Source organism: Eschrichtius robustus, chromosome 5, assembly GCF_028021215.1.
Source record: "Eschrichtius robustus isolate mEscRob2 chromosome 5, mEscRob2.pri, whole genome shotgun sequence".
Classification (NCBI taxonomy): domain Eukaryota; kingdom Metazoa; phylum Chordata; class Mammalia; order Artiodactyla; family Eschrichtiidae; genus Eschrichtius; species Eschrichtius robustus.
Genome location: NC_090828.1, coordinates 47,039,009 through 47,055,310, shown reverse-complemented (window position 1 = coordinate 47,055,310; position 16,302 = coordinate 47,039,009). Strand labels below are relative to the sequence as shown.

Here is a 16,302-nt window from a genome sequence, read left to right as displayed (position 1 = left end):
AAAACTGAAGTATATCTGGTAAATAGTGTTTCATGTTCTCTGCTTCTAATTTAAAGCATGGATGAGTAGTAGACTTTTCTTTTCTCTCTCTAAATAAAAAATAACAAACAGTACCCTAAGTCAGCTTTTTGTATGGTCTTGGTTTTTATTAGGATGGATCAGTGACCCTCACTCAATTAACAAATGAAAAAAAAAAAGTTGCCTCTACCCTAGACTAAGCAAGAATGACTGCAGTATGAGGAACTGGGTTCAGAAGCAGAAAGGAGATATTGATAGATTTTTGTACACACAATGATTTTATGTGAAACATCAGCTCTCCTAGGAATTGTTTTCAGGTTAGTTGGAAGAAAGCTAAGATTTCTATTGCTCCTGACTGTATGAACGTGCTTCATTAACCATTCAGTTAAGCATTTTCTGAGATGGCCTTGGTCTTCTTTGGATCTAGCTGCAGGGTATCCTATGTTATTTTACACAGATGCTTCTACTGGTTAGAATTGTAAAGAGTCTTACTCTAATGTCTTTCTTTGTTGATGGAGACAGCAAAGGCCAGACAAACTCAAGGGACTTGTCCAAGGTCACAGATAAGTCATGGGAAAGTCTGTCCTAGAAATAAGTTTCCAAGTCAGTTCATGTCTTCATTCCTTAAAAATGTATTAAGTGCCTACTATGCGCAAGGTTATGTGCTAAGCCCTGGAATGTGTAAAGAAACAAAGCAGTGATGATTCCTGCTCTCATGGAGCTAAATTTGTGCTGTTCTTTCCATTATTTCCTGTTTTAGCGGATAGTTGTTTTGGGTTGATAGTGGCTTTTCCTATTTTAGTAGATAGTTCTGGGAGTATATCTTAGAAGTGCCTTAAAATCAAAGACCACAAATTCTTTAATACAAATTCAAGTACTGAGTAAGCTATGTGGTATCTTGTGGGCATTAAAAAACGTTTTATTATCTTTGACTAATTTACTTAACCTAAATGTATTTCTGATATAATTATACTACTACTTTGGTTTATAAAATTTTTCATTCACTGTGTACTTATTTTTCTATGTGAACGTTATAGCAATTTCTTTAAAAATGTGGTACACGTAAAACTAGAAACTGTGTTCTTTAATTATGTTTTAAAAGAGCCCACTGTTAAGGTATGCCAATCAGGGCTAAATATTTATATAAAATCTTTTAATGGACTAATAAGAAAGAGCAAGAGTGACACCTATGCCAATAATAGTGTTTTCCAAACGAGACTCTCCACTTAGCAATGCATATATATTATCTCAGCTATGATATAGATACTAATAGAATCTGAGTTTTAAAGATGTGAAATTGAGGATTAGAGAAATGAAAGAAGCTGCTCGATACTATGCAGCAAGGAGCTGACGAAGGTGGAATCTGAGACAAAATGTGCCTGTTTAGAGAACACACTCTTAACCACTCATCTGTAGTGAAGGCTGTCTAACACATAAAAAAGTATTTAGAATGGTATACCTGGGCCTAACGTGACCCAGGTTTCTCATGTTTTATATAAAGCCTGAGAATGTATAATAAAAAAGAAAAATTAATTTGAAGCTTTGCTTCTTTCTGGTCAAATTCTCCATTTTTAAAAGATGACTAAAGTCAAATAAAATTACTAAGCCAAACAGAAAGTACACAGATGGGGAGGCACCCTAGATAACTTAGTTAACTACCTAGAATATAAGTAAAATTAGGTGTTGAACTAGATAATCTCTTCAGTTTTTATGGCTTACCATTTCTACCTGTTGAAATTCTACCCTTTATTCAACACTCATTTCAGTGAGATTATCACCTCAAGAATCTTCCAATTCTATGAGTCAAAATGAGTCTTTCATTCCTCTGTCTTCCCATAGCTCTTTGTAGCTCCACAGCAATTTTGGGGGGCTTTTGTTGTTGTTGTTGTTTACTTTGTATTACTATTTATATAGGGATAATGTTAGATGACTAAGTAATTGTAGTCTATGTGCCTACATGATTGATATTGTCTAATGACAAAATTAGTACCCTTTACTGTATATTGAAAGTTCGCTACATGTCAGATACTGTGTGTCTTCTCTGCCCAGTATTTTAAACATTAGGACTCATTATAAAGAAACAGGCTAACTGAAAAATAGAAATCAGGATAAGTCCATACTATTAGTAAGTGGTGATGGCAAGATTTGCATATATCCCATGTTTTTAATTACTGTATTACACTAGCCACTAAAATTAACTTGTACCTGAAATCAAGTATATATCTATCATGCTAACTAACTCACCATTAAAGCTTTTTTATAGTTCACTATAGAAAATGAATAGTTAATTGTAGTTTCAGAATGAACTCTAAAAATAAGCAATGCAACTAGTTAAAAACCTTAATTTTTCTTTTATGTAGGAGCCAAGAACCAATTTCCATATATTGGCAAGATATTTATTTGCTTTAATGAGGTTTTGCCTATGTATCATGTCACAAATCTTTTTTCTAAAGCATCAAAATTTTTAGCAATTAACATATATATATATATATATTGCATATAGTATTCTTGATTTAAAAAAAAAGAAAACCTGCTCTTTTTCTGAAAAAGATAAGGTCTATCAATATGTTGAACATGAAGACGATGTTTGGGGCAACATGAAATTTTTAGCCTCTCTTTTTAAAATGAGAAATGGGCCTACAGATTGTATCTTTAAAGCTAAAGTACTTAGCATGTATATACACAATTTCAGTTTTTTAAAAAGTGTTTTTCTATGGAGAAAATAAATTAATTCTGAAGTTTAAAATTTTAACCCTTCAATTGAAAATTACTTGTATTGGTTGAATAACATTTGCTTTTTTAAATATAATATATGTAAAATACAGATATAAAAATATTGAACCAGATTTTCTTTCAATTCCTAATCAATAATAAATGTAGTTTATCTGTGTAGATTGCTTTCAGCCTGCAAAATACTTTCACAAATGTTAACTTTCCTGATATTGAAATTATGTATTTTGTTTTAAAAAATTAACCCTTTCATTCTAATCTTCTTTCCTAAATTATAGACTTGGGCTTGAAAGTAGCATTACAGATCATTAGGTGCAGCTATGAACCCAGTATAGAAATCACCTATTTCAAAATTCCTGCTAGGTTGACACCTAATATCTGAAAATCTTGGGTGACAGAAAGGTCAGTTGGTCAACAGATGGTTCAGTCTATTTTGTTTGCCTGTTAGAGTTTTTTATTTTTTTAAATTGAGCCAAGTATTTTTTCTCTCTGTGTTATTATACAAATTCTATTCCCATTTTAGTCTTTCAGATTATGGAAGTCATCTGCTGTTCCCTGTTTATTTTGTCGTTTGGCTTAACATTTTTGGTACCTTGACTCCCTGATCAGCAGACATTATTTTCTTTAATTTCTTCACTGTCCTGATAAGTCAGTTCTATGACATCCTCTTTTCCTCTTACAAAGTCAGTCCATAGTAGACAGAGTAAATGACTGGTCTAATTAGAGATTTGAAACTGGATACTTCGCATTTATGTATAGTCTGGCTTGCAATATTGTTTTCCCTTGGCAGTCCCACTATTGCCTCATTAGTACACAGCAAGCATTTGCTCAGTTAAATCATGGCTTTTTCATAAAGAAACTGTTAATTTTACATTTGGTTTTATGGAGTTAGTTTAGAACGTTATTTATATCCCTAAAATTCAAACTTGATTGGAGCCATAGGACTTGGAATTCTAGGACACCCTTGTCGTCTTTTTAACTACTGATTTTGGCATGCAGTATAATTGCTATATTTAACTTTGTGTCCTTCAGAAATTTAATATGTCTGAATATTTTGGCTTATTGCATGCAAAATAAAAAGAGATCCTTTAATCTGAAGGGTCTCCGCTGTATTAGTATTAAATCTGAAGAGATGGTGGGCTCCTAAATGGTAATTAAAAATTTATTCCACATTCAGCACAAACTAGTTGCAGTTTCAGAAATACTACAATAAAAAAATCACAGAGATTTCACTGAGGAAATGATGCTAAGGTTTAGATCTGAAAGATGACTACATTTAACTAGACTAGAGGAGCAGGGAAGAGACTATACAGAATATTCAATTATAGGCTGCATTAATGACTTTGGTTTTATATAAATTATAACAGGAAGTCTAAAATTTTTAAAGCAAGGGATGACAAAATCAGATCTATATTTAGTATAAATCTTTGAAAATATTCTGGCTGCGATGTTTAGCATTGAATGAAGGTGGTGAAAGTGGACTTACTGAGGCTAGATAAGACTAGGTTGGTGGTGGTGGCAGGAGAGATGAAACAAAATGGATAGATCGGAGGGCTGTTAGGAGGTTTTATCCACAGAGCATGAGGAGAGAATGATAGGGAGGAAAACTGTGACGGTATCGAAGATTGCTCCTAAGTCTATGGCTTATGCAACTAGATTGCTGGTGGTGTTATTTGTAAAGATGGGTCGCTCTGGAAGAAAAACTGCTTTGGGTTAGGAGAAGGTAGATAGTATGAATTTGTTTTGAACATGTTGATTTTGAAATACTTTTGAGATGATATATCTCAAGAGCCATAAAAAGATAAATACCATTTCACCAAGAAATCACAAGTCTGGGAATGTAGCCTAAAAAAATAGTGTAAAATATGGGGAAAGTTAAGGTGGAAAATGTCCATTGCAGTGTATTTTATTAATAGGAAAAGCTGGAAGCAACGTTAATTTTCAAAAATAGAAGAATGATTTAGTAAACTTTTGTGAACTTACTAAATGCAATATTAGTTAGCCAATTAAATGGTTGTTTTAAAAACTTCTTAGTGACATGGAAAGAATTATATAATGCTAAGTTGTAAAAATAGTTAAAATAATTTGTACATTACAAATAAAACTGAGTAAATACAAATGACTATGAAATAAAACTGGAAAAATAAGTGAAATTGCCCAATAGCGTATTAGAATTGTAGGTGTATATATTTCTTTTCTTCACTTAAAAATTATTTTAAAAAATTAAATTGTTCTTAATTTTTAAAAATATTGCAAATTTAAGTGCAATTCTCAAGATTAGTTTGTTTTTAATTAATGGTTGCATTCTTTTTCCTGAGGTTTTCCAAGAAGCTTTTTAAGATAGTCTTAAATAACTCTTATGATTTCTCTTGTATGACTTTAGGGTAGAGGCTGATCTACTTTATACTTAGTCATGGTCATAAAAGTCTCCATGTTAGAAAAAGAATCTTAGCTGATATTTGTTACATTTAAATTAATCTTCTCTGTGTTTGTATGTGTGATAATATGTAGTTTTAATGAACTAAGAATCTGAGTTCTGGAGTACTGCATAGATTTTAGGGAATTACTTGTATCATTTAGTTCTAAGATCCAAGAGAGTCATTTTTTCAAATTTAGATACATTCATTTTTAAATTGTAAAGATTTTGTTTTCAGCAATAAAGAAGAAAAAAGAACTATATCTTTCTTAAATTTATACTAAGTGAGATTTTGAAATTTTAATTTTATTTTGTGTTTTTAAATTTACTAAATTAAATATTAACTGAGTTTTAGTGCCATATTTTACCAATAAGTTTGTTATCATCAGTAATATTATTTCACTTTGTCAATTAGCATAAATAATTTATCACTGTAGACCCCAGGACTTTATTTAAAAATTGGCACTTTGGAAAATGGTTTATTTTCCAGTTTTCAATCTATTAGACAGTCATAATGACGTTTTTCGTACTCCAAAATATTCATTTCAAAAATCTTACATAACCTAAGAGTATATTCAAGAGTGAAGACATGAAGTTTTATTAAACTGTATATAAGCAACTGATATTATGTAACTAATTATAAAGGCAGTGACTGAGAATTCACAGTTTGTTTTGAGCAAGAACATTTTGGCAATTTGTTACAAAATATAGTATAGTAAATTTTATTCTTTAAGAAATGTTTTCCATATTTTAGGATAAAAAGTCTCTTCAACTTATTTTGATTCATGTTTTAACACAATTTAGTAAAAAAAAAAAAAAAAAAGTCACATTTTAAAATGTACTCAAATGGTGAATTAGCTTTATTCAGAGTGGAATATTTTTAGTCGGTTTCTAATGGTGCCTCGATAATGTCATAAATCAAAAGTGCCATTAAAATTCCCCAAAGTAATAGTTAGGGAGTATGGGACCTACATGTACAGACTGCTATATTTAAAATGGATAACCAACAAGGACCTGCTGTATAGCACAGGGAACTCTGCTCAATGTTATGTGGCAGCCTGAACGGGAGGGGAGTTTGGGGGAGAATGGATACATGTATATGCATGGCTGAGTTGCTTTGCTCTGCACCTGAAACTATCCCAACATTGTTAATTGGCTGTATCCGATATAAAACAAAAAGTTTTTTAAAAGTTCCCCAAAGTAACTGATATTGAAGATTCTTAAGAAAGTGCAAGTTTCCAAAAACAGCAATTATGATGCACTCTCTAGATCCCATGATTTTGAACTCATGAAAAATAATTGTTGGTTGGTTCGTATATTATTTCATGTACTTTGAATATTTGATGAACTGTGGGCTAAAAGCTGGTGCTCCAGTTACAAATGAGCCTAACATCCCATCCAGGTGTCTAATAATTTCTGGATTTGGATTATTTTGATGTGCAACTACTACTTTAGTTGGTTCTGAAGCTGCTAATGTTCCAAGATGATTGTTGAAGAAGGAAAAGGAGGAGGAGCAGGGGGAGAGAGAGGAGGAAGGAAGAGGGAAGAAGAAGAGGAGGAAGAAGAGAGGAAGAGAGAGACAATGACAGTGACACTGGTGATGAAGATACAATAAAATATAGCTACTCTCTCTTTACACTGCATTCTTTAATTACTGGTGGTGATCAAAATTATGAAGACCATGTTAATGCATAAGATAATTATGCATTTTTAGAATTTACTTTCCTGTCAATTAAAAAGAATCACAGTTGATAGGTTGAATCAAGAAATTGGAGGAAAAAAAAAAAAAGAAATTGGAGGAAGGTGGATAAACTGGGAATTTGGGATTAACAGATAACACTACTATATATATGAAATAGACAAACAGCAAGGTCCTACTGTATAGCACAGGGAACTATATTCAATATCTCATAATAACCTATAATGGACAAGAATCTGAAAAAGAATATATATATGTGTGTGTCTATATATATATATATATATATATATATATATATATATATACACACATAACTGAATCACTTTGCTGTATATCTAAAACACAGTAAATCAACTATATTTCAATTAAAAGAAAAAGAAATTGGAGCTGACTCTCCCTCCACCCTAAAAAAGAGTAAACTTCAAGTAAATTTCAAAATATAATTTAACTATTTTAAAGATGACCCCCCCCAAACCAGGAAAATTAACCTAACCATAATATATTGAAATTATTTTTAATAATATATATTAAATGTCATTGCTATTTTTTGCACAAAATACCAGTTCTTATAATGTACCATGTATACTGATACTAAAATTGACCAAGAAGTTGAAAATTTAATTAGGAAGGCCTATAATATTTGGCAGTTTCCAAAGCAAATAAGGATAGGTTTACATATTCATTTTGGCTCCCTTTTTACTGCATGACTTCATTCTTATATGCGTACTCATTTTGTAAAGTTAGGCTTCAGATATTTTATCAATCTCCTTTCTCTACATTTTATAAAGTCAACATATTTCAAATTATTTTAAACATTCTATTTATTTTAAACATTATAAATCATCTATATTTCATAAATTTTATCAGCACATGGATAAACATGCATATGACACTGCATTCACCAAAGACAATCAGTAAATTAAAAAAAATTTTACATGTACTTACTTGAAATAAAAGAATATACCAAGTGAGATAAGCAGTGATGCAATAGATAATCCATGTCCAATTATAGTCAGATAAAACAGATTCAGTGCAGTCTGTAATTTGTATGAATAAAAAAAAAAAAATTAAGGCTCATATCAATACTATAATTCTACATGAGTATAAGCTCAAAATCAATAAAATAACATATTTTTAAAAACGTGTGATCTGATAGCCTTACCATTTAGTTTGCAAGCCAATGAGTATTAGAATACATCTGGAATGAAGAATATCTATGAAAATTTATCAGGTGATATCAAAATTTATAAATTGCTCTTTTTATTTAAGAAATTAGAAGTCACATATTAAACATATGAAGAAATAAATTTCTTGATCTACGTTGTATAAAATATGAAAACCAACATTTATCATTTTGGAGGACATTGACAATTTTCACTCTATCAGTTTGTGCACCTTAAATCAATGATTTTTGTTTGTTTGTTTAGACTTAAATGCCAGATAAGGCTTTCTTTCCTAACTGGGTTTTCTTTTTTCCTTTGACAAATTTGAGGCTCCAAAACAAGTCTCAAAACTGTAATTTATAGGCACCTCTGATCTGTACAAATAAATTTTTTATCTTGGTTTTGACTTTTTCTCTGATTTTTGTCTTTATTCTATTGTAACTTACCATTTTATTGTGTATTTTTATAATTCTCTTCAAACCCTTCTCTGAATAAGTAAAGAATACATGATTTATAATTATGATAGCTGGCAGTTATCAAATGCTTACTATAGGCTTGTTAGTTTTCTAAATATTTTCCTTGTATTAAGGCAATTCTTATGAAAACCTTGTGGATGGGTTTAGTATCCTCATTTACACAGGAGGGGACTGAGGCAGAGAGAGGTTACAGCTTGCCCAAGGTCACAGCTGGTAAGGAGCAGAAACAGGAAGTCAGAAATCAGAACTCAGTTTTTTTTTTTTTTAATTATTATTTTTAATAGGAGCACACCGGTTTTTTTTGGTTTATTTCTTTATTTACTTATTTATTTTTGGCTGTGTTGGGTCTTCGTTTCTGTGCGAGGGCTCTCTCTAGTTGCGGCAAGCGGGGGCCACTCTTCATCGCCGTGCGCGGGCCTCTCACTATCACAGCCTCTCTTGTTGCGGAGCACAGGCTCCAGACGCGCAGGCTCAGTAATTGTGGCTCACGGGCCCAGCTGCTCCGTGGCATGTGGGATCTTCCCAGACCAGGGCTCGAACCCGTGTCCCCTGCATTGGCAGGCAGATTCTCAACCACTGCGCCACCACGGAAGCCCCAGAACTCAGTTTTAATCACTGTGACAAACTGCCTCAATATACACACACGTGCAAATATATGCAGGCACTTTGTATCGAAGCTTTATTGTTGTGACAAACTGTGACTAACCTTGACTTTACTGTATGATGTTAAAAGTGGGAATGCCAGTGAGGGTGACCTATTAGCCAGTCAGAATGAAAGCCTTCCGCTGAGGGAACTGTGTAAACCCCGCTGGGCTTATCTTGTTTACTTGAGCACAATTCCTGACCGTAATTATAGGAATTCCACCACAGATGAAAATGTTCTTTTTTCTTACATTTTTAAAGTATGTTTACTTTGGAAAATTCTAAATTCCAATACTGAGACACTGAATTACCTAGCAGGATTGCTTCCTCGGTATGATGACCAAATCAATAATTATTTCTACGAAGATATTTTTGTTCATTGTTTTTATGATGAAAAGGCTTTACAATGGAATGAACACCAGCTAAATTTTCTCCAGTATTGTATCGGCAACTAACTTTTAAAATAGTGTAAATTAAATCTGAATTTATAATTATTACTTACCTTCACTTTCTCATGTGTGTTAACATTACATTGGGTATAATTTGTCCACGTTCTGTTGCTTGCTGGATGTCTAAACCAGTTTCCATCTTGGTCACAGATTTTTGTAACTTTTTCTTTAAAATTAAAAAGGAAAAAAGGGAACAGTAATTTAGTTAACCTAGGGTTTATTAAATAGATGTCAAGGAGATTTGTATATAAATTTCTGCTTTTACCTGAAGGATCAAAGTCCTGAAAGTAATCTGGGCAGTGCTGCATTGATTCCGTTCCTGCAGCAACATCATTCCAGCACAGCCATCCATCCCAGGTTCTGTTGCAATAAATGCCTTAAGGGGAGAGTAGAAATTAGGGCTTACTAACTCCCTCTAGTTATATAGAAAGACATAAAGTCTTAATGGTAGACTCACACTGACATGGAATAAAGCCTGTCTACTGAAAATGAAGACATCATATAAAATCTTTATAACAATTACTTGGATTATTCACAAAGTAATTATTAGAATAACTGATTGTTAAATTTAGAAATATCTAAAAAATATATGAGGTTTAGCTTTAATTCTAATTCTCAAAGGTAGCTATTTATTTAATAAATCACATGGTCTTTGCTGGTTTTCTTAACCATAAAGTAGTGGTTAATTAGTGTCCCTATGCTTGAAATTCAAAAAATATGGGAAATTGAAAACGTGTTTTATTTTAGAAACTGTATTCTTAGGGCAAGTTATAGTATTTTCTGAAGTGAACAGATGAACATTCCAATATTTCCTGTTTCACCACATTAGCCCTGACACATAACTTATTTAGGTCCCTCCACCAAATTCTAGCTCTTACTTTCCTTCCTTTTCTTTTCAAATGAAGTAGAGTGTTTAATCTCTCATTCTTTTCTTACCAACATTAAGAGAAAGAACCTCTTACGTGAAAAAATGTAAAGTTTTTAAAAGACATAGAGAAATAAAATGACCAAAATGTTCCAAAGTTATAACAGTCTGTAATCAAAGAGAGTAATTTTCCGCCTTGTTAGGTAAGCACACATAGATAGAAACGTGAATGTTGCATGAGATGTTTATTATTATTAAAAGATTTGTACAGCAATCACAGAATCAATCTAGGCTTCACGGAAGTAGAAAAAGTTCTATTGGCCTGAAAATCTAAATAATTCTAGTTAAAAAAAAAAAGCCTCAGATAGTCTGTTTTCCCCCCTGTGATTTTCAAACTCTTATATAAATAGCTTGCATCCACATATTACTAAATAAAATGCATTTTGTGGCCTATCAGAGAAAAATTTCCTGATACCGTTTTAGAAAGCCTCACAAACAAGTCCTTATACTGCTCCAAAAGATTCCACAACACTGGCTGCATGATAGATTGCCACATCTAGAATTTTTCCAACTGTGTTGTATGGCATTTGAGTGAGACATGAGTAGGTATTCCATTAAAATATTATGTAATCAAATAGATTTGGAGAACACAAAGTTAAAATAAACATTTCTTTATAACAAGATTTTCTAGAGTATTTAAAATTACAAAGTGTATTATGACTCTCCAAGAGGAAGATTTATTATGCAGTGATCTTGAACTTATTTTATCACAAAATTATTTTATTATAAAACCCTCATAAATATATCCTATTGTTCAACAATTAGATTTGAAGCTAGCTTTCACACATATCTAGATGATTTGGAAGGTGTTAATTCAATAATTTTAAACTAATAACACTTAGATTTTAATGGAATAAAGTGAGAAGCCAGATCAGTTAACAAAGAATTTGTATACAAATTTTAATTCTTGATAATTCAATCCCTATTGAGCTAATATCAGATAGCTTGTCGTTGTCTGGCATATTTTAAAGACGTGTTTTAACTGGATATATATTGTAATAAAAATATTTGGGCAAATATATCTAACTACTTCTCCGAAGATGAACAAATTATATTGTTCAGTTAGATTAAGTTTCCAAGAGTTGACCAACGTGGAAAAATTGCTTTTTTTCTCTTTCTCACAAGCAAGTTCATTTTGACAGTTACAAATACTAATAATAACCTACTTTTAACATTTCATGTATATAACAAACATTGTATTTTATACTATCAAATATTTTCCCCCAAATTTAAGTTCATTGTTTCCACTGATGGTTTAAAGATTTAAAAATACCTGAAGTCTTCACATTTTGCTTTGTTTCACTATGAGTGTTGCATTTTACATTTTGAACATAACTCTGCCTTTAGGGTTGCCAGGTAAAATACAGGACTTGTTTCTGCTTTTGCTAAATTTGGCAACTCTACTTGTCCTTCTCAGATTTGAAGCATATACACGGCACTTAGTAGGCCCTCAATAAATGTTTCAAAAGTACCTTAAAAATATCTTAATGGAAACAGAAGCTCTTAGATTTCATTAGCTTTGCTACCAAATGTATCATACAAAGTATGTTATGTGCAAAAAAAAAAAATTATTTGTCATTTTATTAAGCTACTATCAAGGAGCTTTTGAAAAAAAAGACATACAAATCACATAAACTGAAGATCAACTGTCACTGATTTAATCCAAGACACATACTTATTTGATATTTTAAATATCTTTATACCATAAAAAAAGTTACTAAAAATATCCCTGTCGCACATATTTTTATTAGAATTTTTAAAAAGAGGCAAGATAATTGCATCATAAAATGTTCTTCATAAGTAAATAATTAAAACTGCACATATACCGTAAAAACTAGCAATTAACCCGTTTTTAAGAATGAACCTAAGGGACCCGTAATAATGTAATGGGGTAGTTTTCTTTCAAAAATATATTAAATGCATTTAAAATTAGTCATGTTTACCTTCTGTTTGTTGAACAGGGTCTTGCATAATTTTTTGGTAACATTCATATTGAGCCGTCATGATTTTATTTCTAGTAACACCCAGCTGAATTAAGTCACCAGGGTTCTCTTCTTCTGATTCTGCTATGACAAGAATCTAAGGGATTAAAGAAAATAAAACTTCAGAATTGTGAGAACGTCTGTGAGAGGCAGTCTGTCACATTGGAAAACAGTAAGTGCAGTGATGTACTGCAGGGTCAGTAGGCTCTGGGGGGAAGTTCCTGATTTGTAGTGTTTGCCAGTTTCCATGGTGTAAATATTCCTACCATGTCCAATTTCAAACCACCACCAAGAGTTGCCAATGGCCCCAGTGAGCAGCACAGCCCACAGTTCCCTCTCAGAAGACTGTGGGAGCCAGCTAGCTCCAGGCCATGTATCTGGAATGCAGACAGCTGTATTCAAAATTCACCTCTACTTTTTGACCTGGGAGTGTAGACAAGATATTTAACCACCCCCTCTACCACCACCAAAACTTCTGCTTTCTTATTGTAAAATGGGACAAAATAGTATCAAGATAACAGAGGAGAAGTACCTGGCACATGGTAAATGCTTAAAATTGTTGCCATTTTTATAATTACATTTTGATAATCAAAATAATGGCAAGTTATTTATGATGTTCATAAACAGAATTTTTATTGTATGCACATCAATAAAGGTTTTAGGCAAGGTATATATTTATATTCTTCCACTTTAGTAGCTTTATTTTAAGCTTCACTTACACTTTAATTTCTACATGACTTTTTTTTTCCTGTTTTGTAGCATGAAGCCTGTATAAACCTTTCTTCAACCTTATTTCTTCTTTGCTTTTGCATAATTCCTATTAATTATTTTCCATAAACAGTTATCTTTCTACTGCTATTTTGTTTCCTTACTTTTGATTTTCTATTCTCTAGCAGGAAGTTGAATTTAATTTAAATTTAGAATAAATAGTAAAAGTCCCTCAGTGTGTGGCACCACTCAAGTTTCACCATTGCCTCACCACCATTTAACATTAACTTTTTTATTCTTTGATTGGTTTTAATCTCTTAATCAAGATTTATGCAGCTGTTGTGCTGCACAAGTAATAAATGGAAATTTATAACATCAAGAAAAAATTCTTTCCTCCTGTTCTCAGTTTATAGAATTGCATAAAAGCAATATCATTTTTATTCTTACTTAAAAACTCAAGTTTGCACATCGTCTGAATGAATTCAAGAGAAACGGTCACAATTCCTTAAATTACAATAATCAGATTGGTAATCTGTTACAGAACTACCTACAGGGAACCAACTTTGGCCAGTGCAGCTCATTGGCATGCTCAGTGGAGGGTGGGAGCTGAAGAAACAGGAATCCTGTTTCTTGAATTTCAGTCTGTTTACTTAAGATAACATCTAAGAAGTGCAGAATTTGGACTGCTCCTAGACTTGAGAATGTTTTTAAATACAAATGCTGACAGGAAAGTAGTTGTGCTCTTTTCCCCGTTTAGGTTTTCTATATTTTTCTTGAGTTTCTTTGTTTGAATCTTTGTGGGGTTTACTTGGAAACACCACAAGAAAATTATTTGCTGGCACAGAATTGGGTGAGATTATGTCTCTGAGTTTCTCATACATATAATAAGAGTATAGTCACTGTTTTAATGTGAAACAGAGAAAAATAGGAACAAAAATTTCTGTAAATAAAAATAAAATTAAATGTCTATGACCTATGACCCCTCAAGTACAGCAATTGCTTTTTAGTCATCCTTAGTCTACCCTCCACCTCCAGCCCCACGTCCCCTGCATATACATGCAGAGGCATGCAGGAGTGCACATACTGACATACACATCTGCCCCAAACTTAGCATCCATGCCTGTCAGAAAATGGACACTTAATACTTATTTGAGTGAATGGATGAGGAAACTAATTTAAAACATAGTGCATGATTCCAAAGTGCTTTTCAATCAATACAGGTCAATCAGTTGGCAGAATGGGAGAAAAATCAACAGGTTGGAATTGCTTTTTTAATCGATCTAACTCAGAATCAGCAGGTCTGATTGAAAATATTTCATCTATTATGTACGACTGTACTATAGAGCCATTCCATTTTTCTTTCAAACTCTGGTAATGGCTTTTCTCTGGCGTCCGCACATTTGTGTGCACCATCCCTCCGCCCACACTGCACCATCATACTGTGGTGCCTGCTACAGGACTAAAAGCCTAAAAAGGTACACTGAAGGGAAACAAATGATTGCTGTGATATAAAAATATATAAAATAGATATAAAAATGTACTTAATATAAAATGTACTTAATTTATGCATCCAATAACTACATGTATTTTTGTTATTAGCCTTTATCAATTATGGGTATGTTGGAAGTTAAAACAGAAATAATCATAGATAGGGAGATACATTAGAGAAATTTATGCTTACCATAAAAAAAGGCAAGAGAAACAGAAAATACAGGATACACTTTTTCTCCATCATTAAAGCCAAGATGAAATATGCTATATAATATAAATCAAACTGCAATAGAAAATAAAAGAAATATAATTTAGCAATATTTATGAAATAAAGATAGATGGCTCTCAATGGAAAAATTTTTAAAACTACACAATAATTTTGCTTTAAGGATTTAATAGTCTTACATATTACAAATGTTAAGAGCATCGTGGCTTAAAGTATTAAAGAGCTTAATTAAATACATTTTAATTTAACTTAATTAGCCTTCCAAGCAGGAAAGCCTCTTACAGATATATTTTTAAGTAATTAGAAAACATCTCACTTTCTTTACCTTTACCAAAATTGGGATAAAAAGTACAAAGTAAAGAGTTTCACGAGAACATAAAAGCACAAATTTTGATAGCATATTTTACTATAAAGCTTACCTTTATTTCTGATAAGTATTAATCTTATTTTTAATTTTATGACTCTTCAACAATTTAAGGGAAAAATTTGTATTTCGGACAATTTCTTGAGAGTTAACATCCATAAGTCATAAAAATGGCCTTATGATTTAATAGAAATTATTCTTCACTGCAGCATTCAATTTTTTTAATCAAAAAATAAAAGATTCCCTAAGTCATCTATATTATTAAAATAAGTTTACAGGAGATGGGCAATACCAAATAAAAGTATTTCTGTTGAGTATATCTAATGATAGATACAGTTCTCTGCTAACTTTTTTTTTTTTTTTTTAATTTTATTTATTTATTTTATTTATGGCTGTGTTGGGTCTTCGTTTCTGTGCGAGGGCTTTCTCTAGTTGTGGCAAGCGGGGGCCACTCTTCATCGCGGTGCGTAGGCCTCTCACTGTCGCAGCCTCTCCTGTCGCGGAGCACAGGCTCCAGACGCGCAGGCTCAGCAATTGTGGCTCACGGGCCCAGCTGTTCTGCGGCATGTGGGATCCTCCCAGACCAGGGCTCGAACCCGTGTCCCCTGCATTGGCAGGCAGACTCTCAACCACTGCGCCACCAGGGAAGGGAAGCCCCTCTGCTAACTTCTTAATTCTAAGAGACAAACATTGCAGGAGTAACATGTATAATGCTTACTCCCTATAAGTTCCATGATCAACATACTCTGGCAGTATTTTTATGAAATATAAATGACCATGGTTTAGTCATAAAATATAATATTTATTTAACTGAATGAGCAAAAAATATTTTTCAAAGGAGATAAAAATCTAATCAATAGATATTTGCCAGTGGACTATGAACTTAGATTTGATTTTGTTAGGAAACATGTCATGATTTTTATTATACGGCAAATGTTAGAATAATTATAAAAAACTTTCCCTCATTTTACTTAGCATTTGCATTATCACATGCAATGAGAGCATGCCATTAA

General features: G+C 32.3%; 1 protein-coding gene across 6 annotated transcripts in view; it reads right to left on the bottom strand.

Moving 5' to 3' along the window:
• CALCRL (calcitonin receptor like receptor) overlaps positions 1 to 16,302 on the bottom strand; it is a 102,526-nt gene that overhangs the window by 26,759 nt on the left and 59,465 nt on the right. For all 6 annotated transcript variants that reach the window (XM_068544809.1, XM_068544813.1, XM_068544811.1 and 3 more), the window contains 5 exons: positions 14,890 to 14,982; positions 12,462 to 12,597; positions 9,859 to 9,969; positions 9,647 to 9,759; positions 7,809 to 7,900 (listed from right to left, as the gene is read on the bottom strand). In XM_068544809.1, coding sequence (XP_068400910.1) covers positions 7,809 to 7,900; positions 9,647 to 9,759; positions 9,859 to 9,969; positions 12,462 to 12,597; positions 14,890 to 14,943 — 506 coding nt within the window. In that variant the 5' untranslated portion in view covers positions 14,944 to 14,982. The remainder of the gene's footprint in view (positions 1 to 7,808; positions 7,901 to 9,646; positions 9,760 to 9,858; positions 9,970 to 12,461; positions 12,598 to 14,889; positions 14,983 to 16,302) is intronic.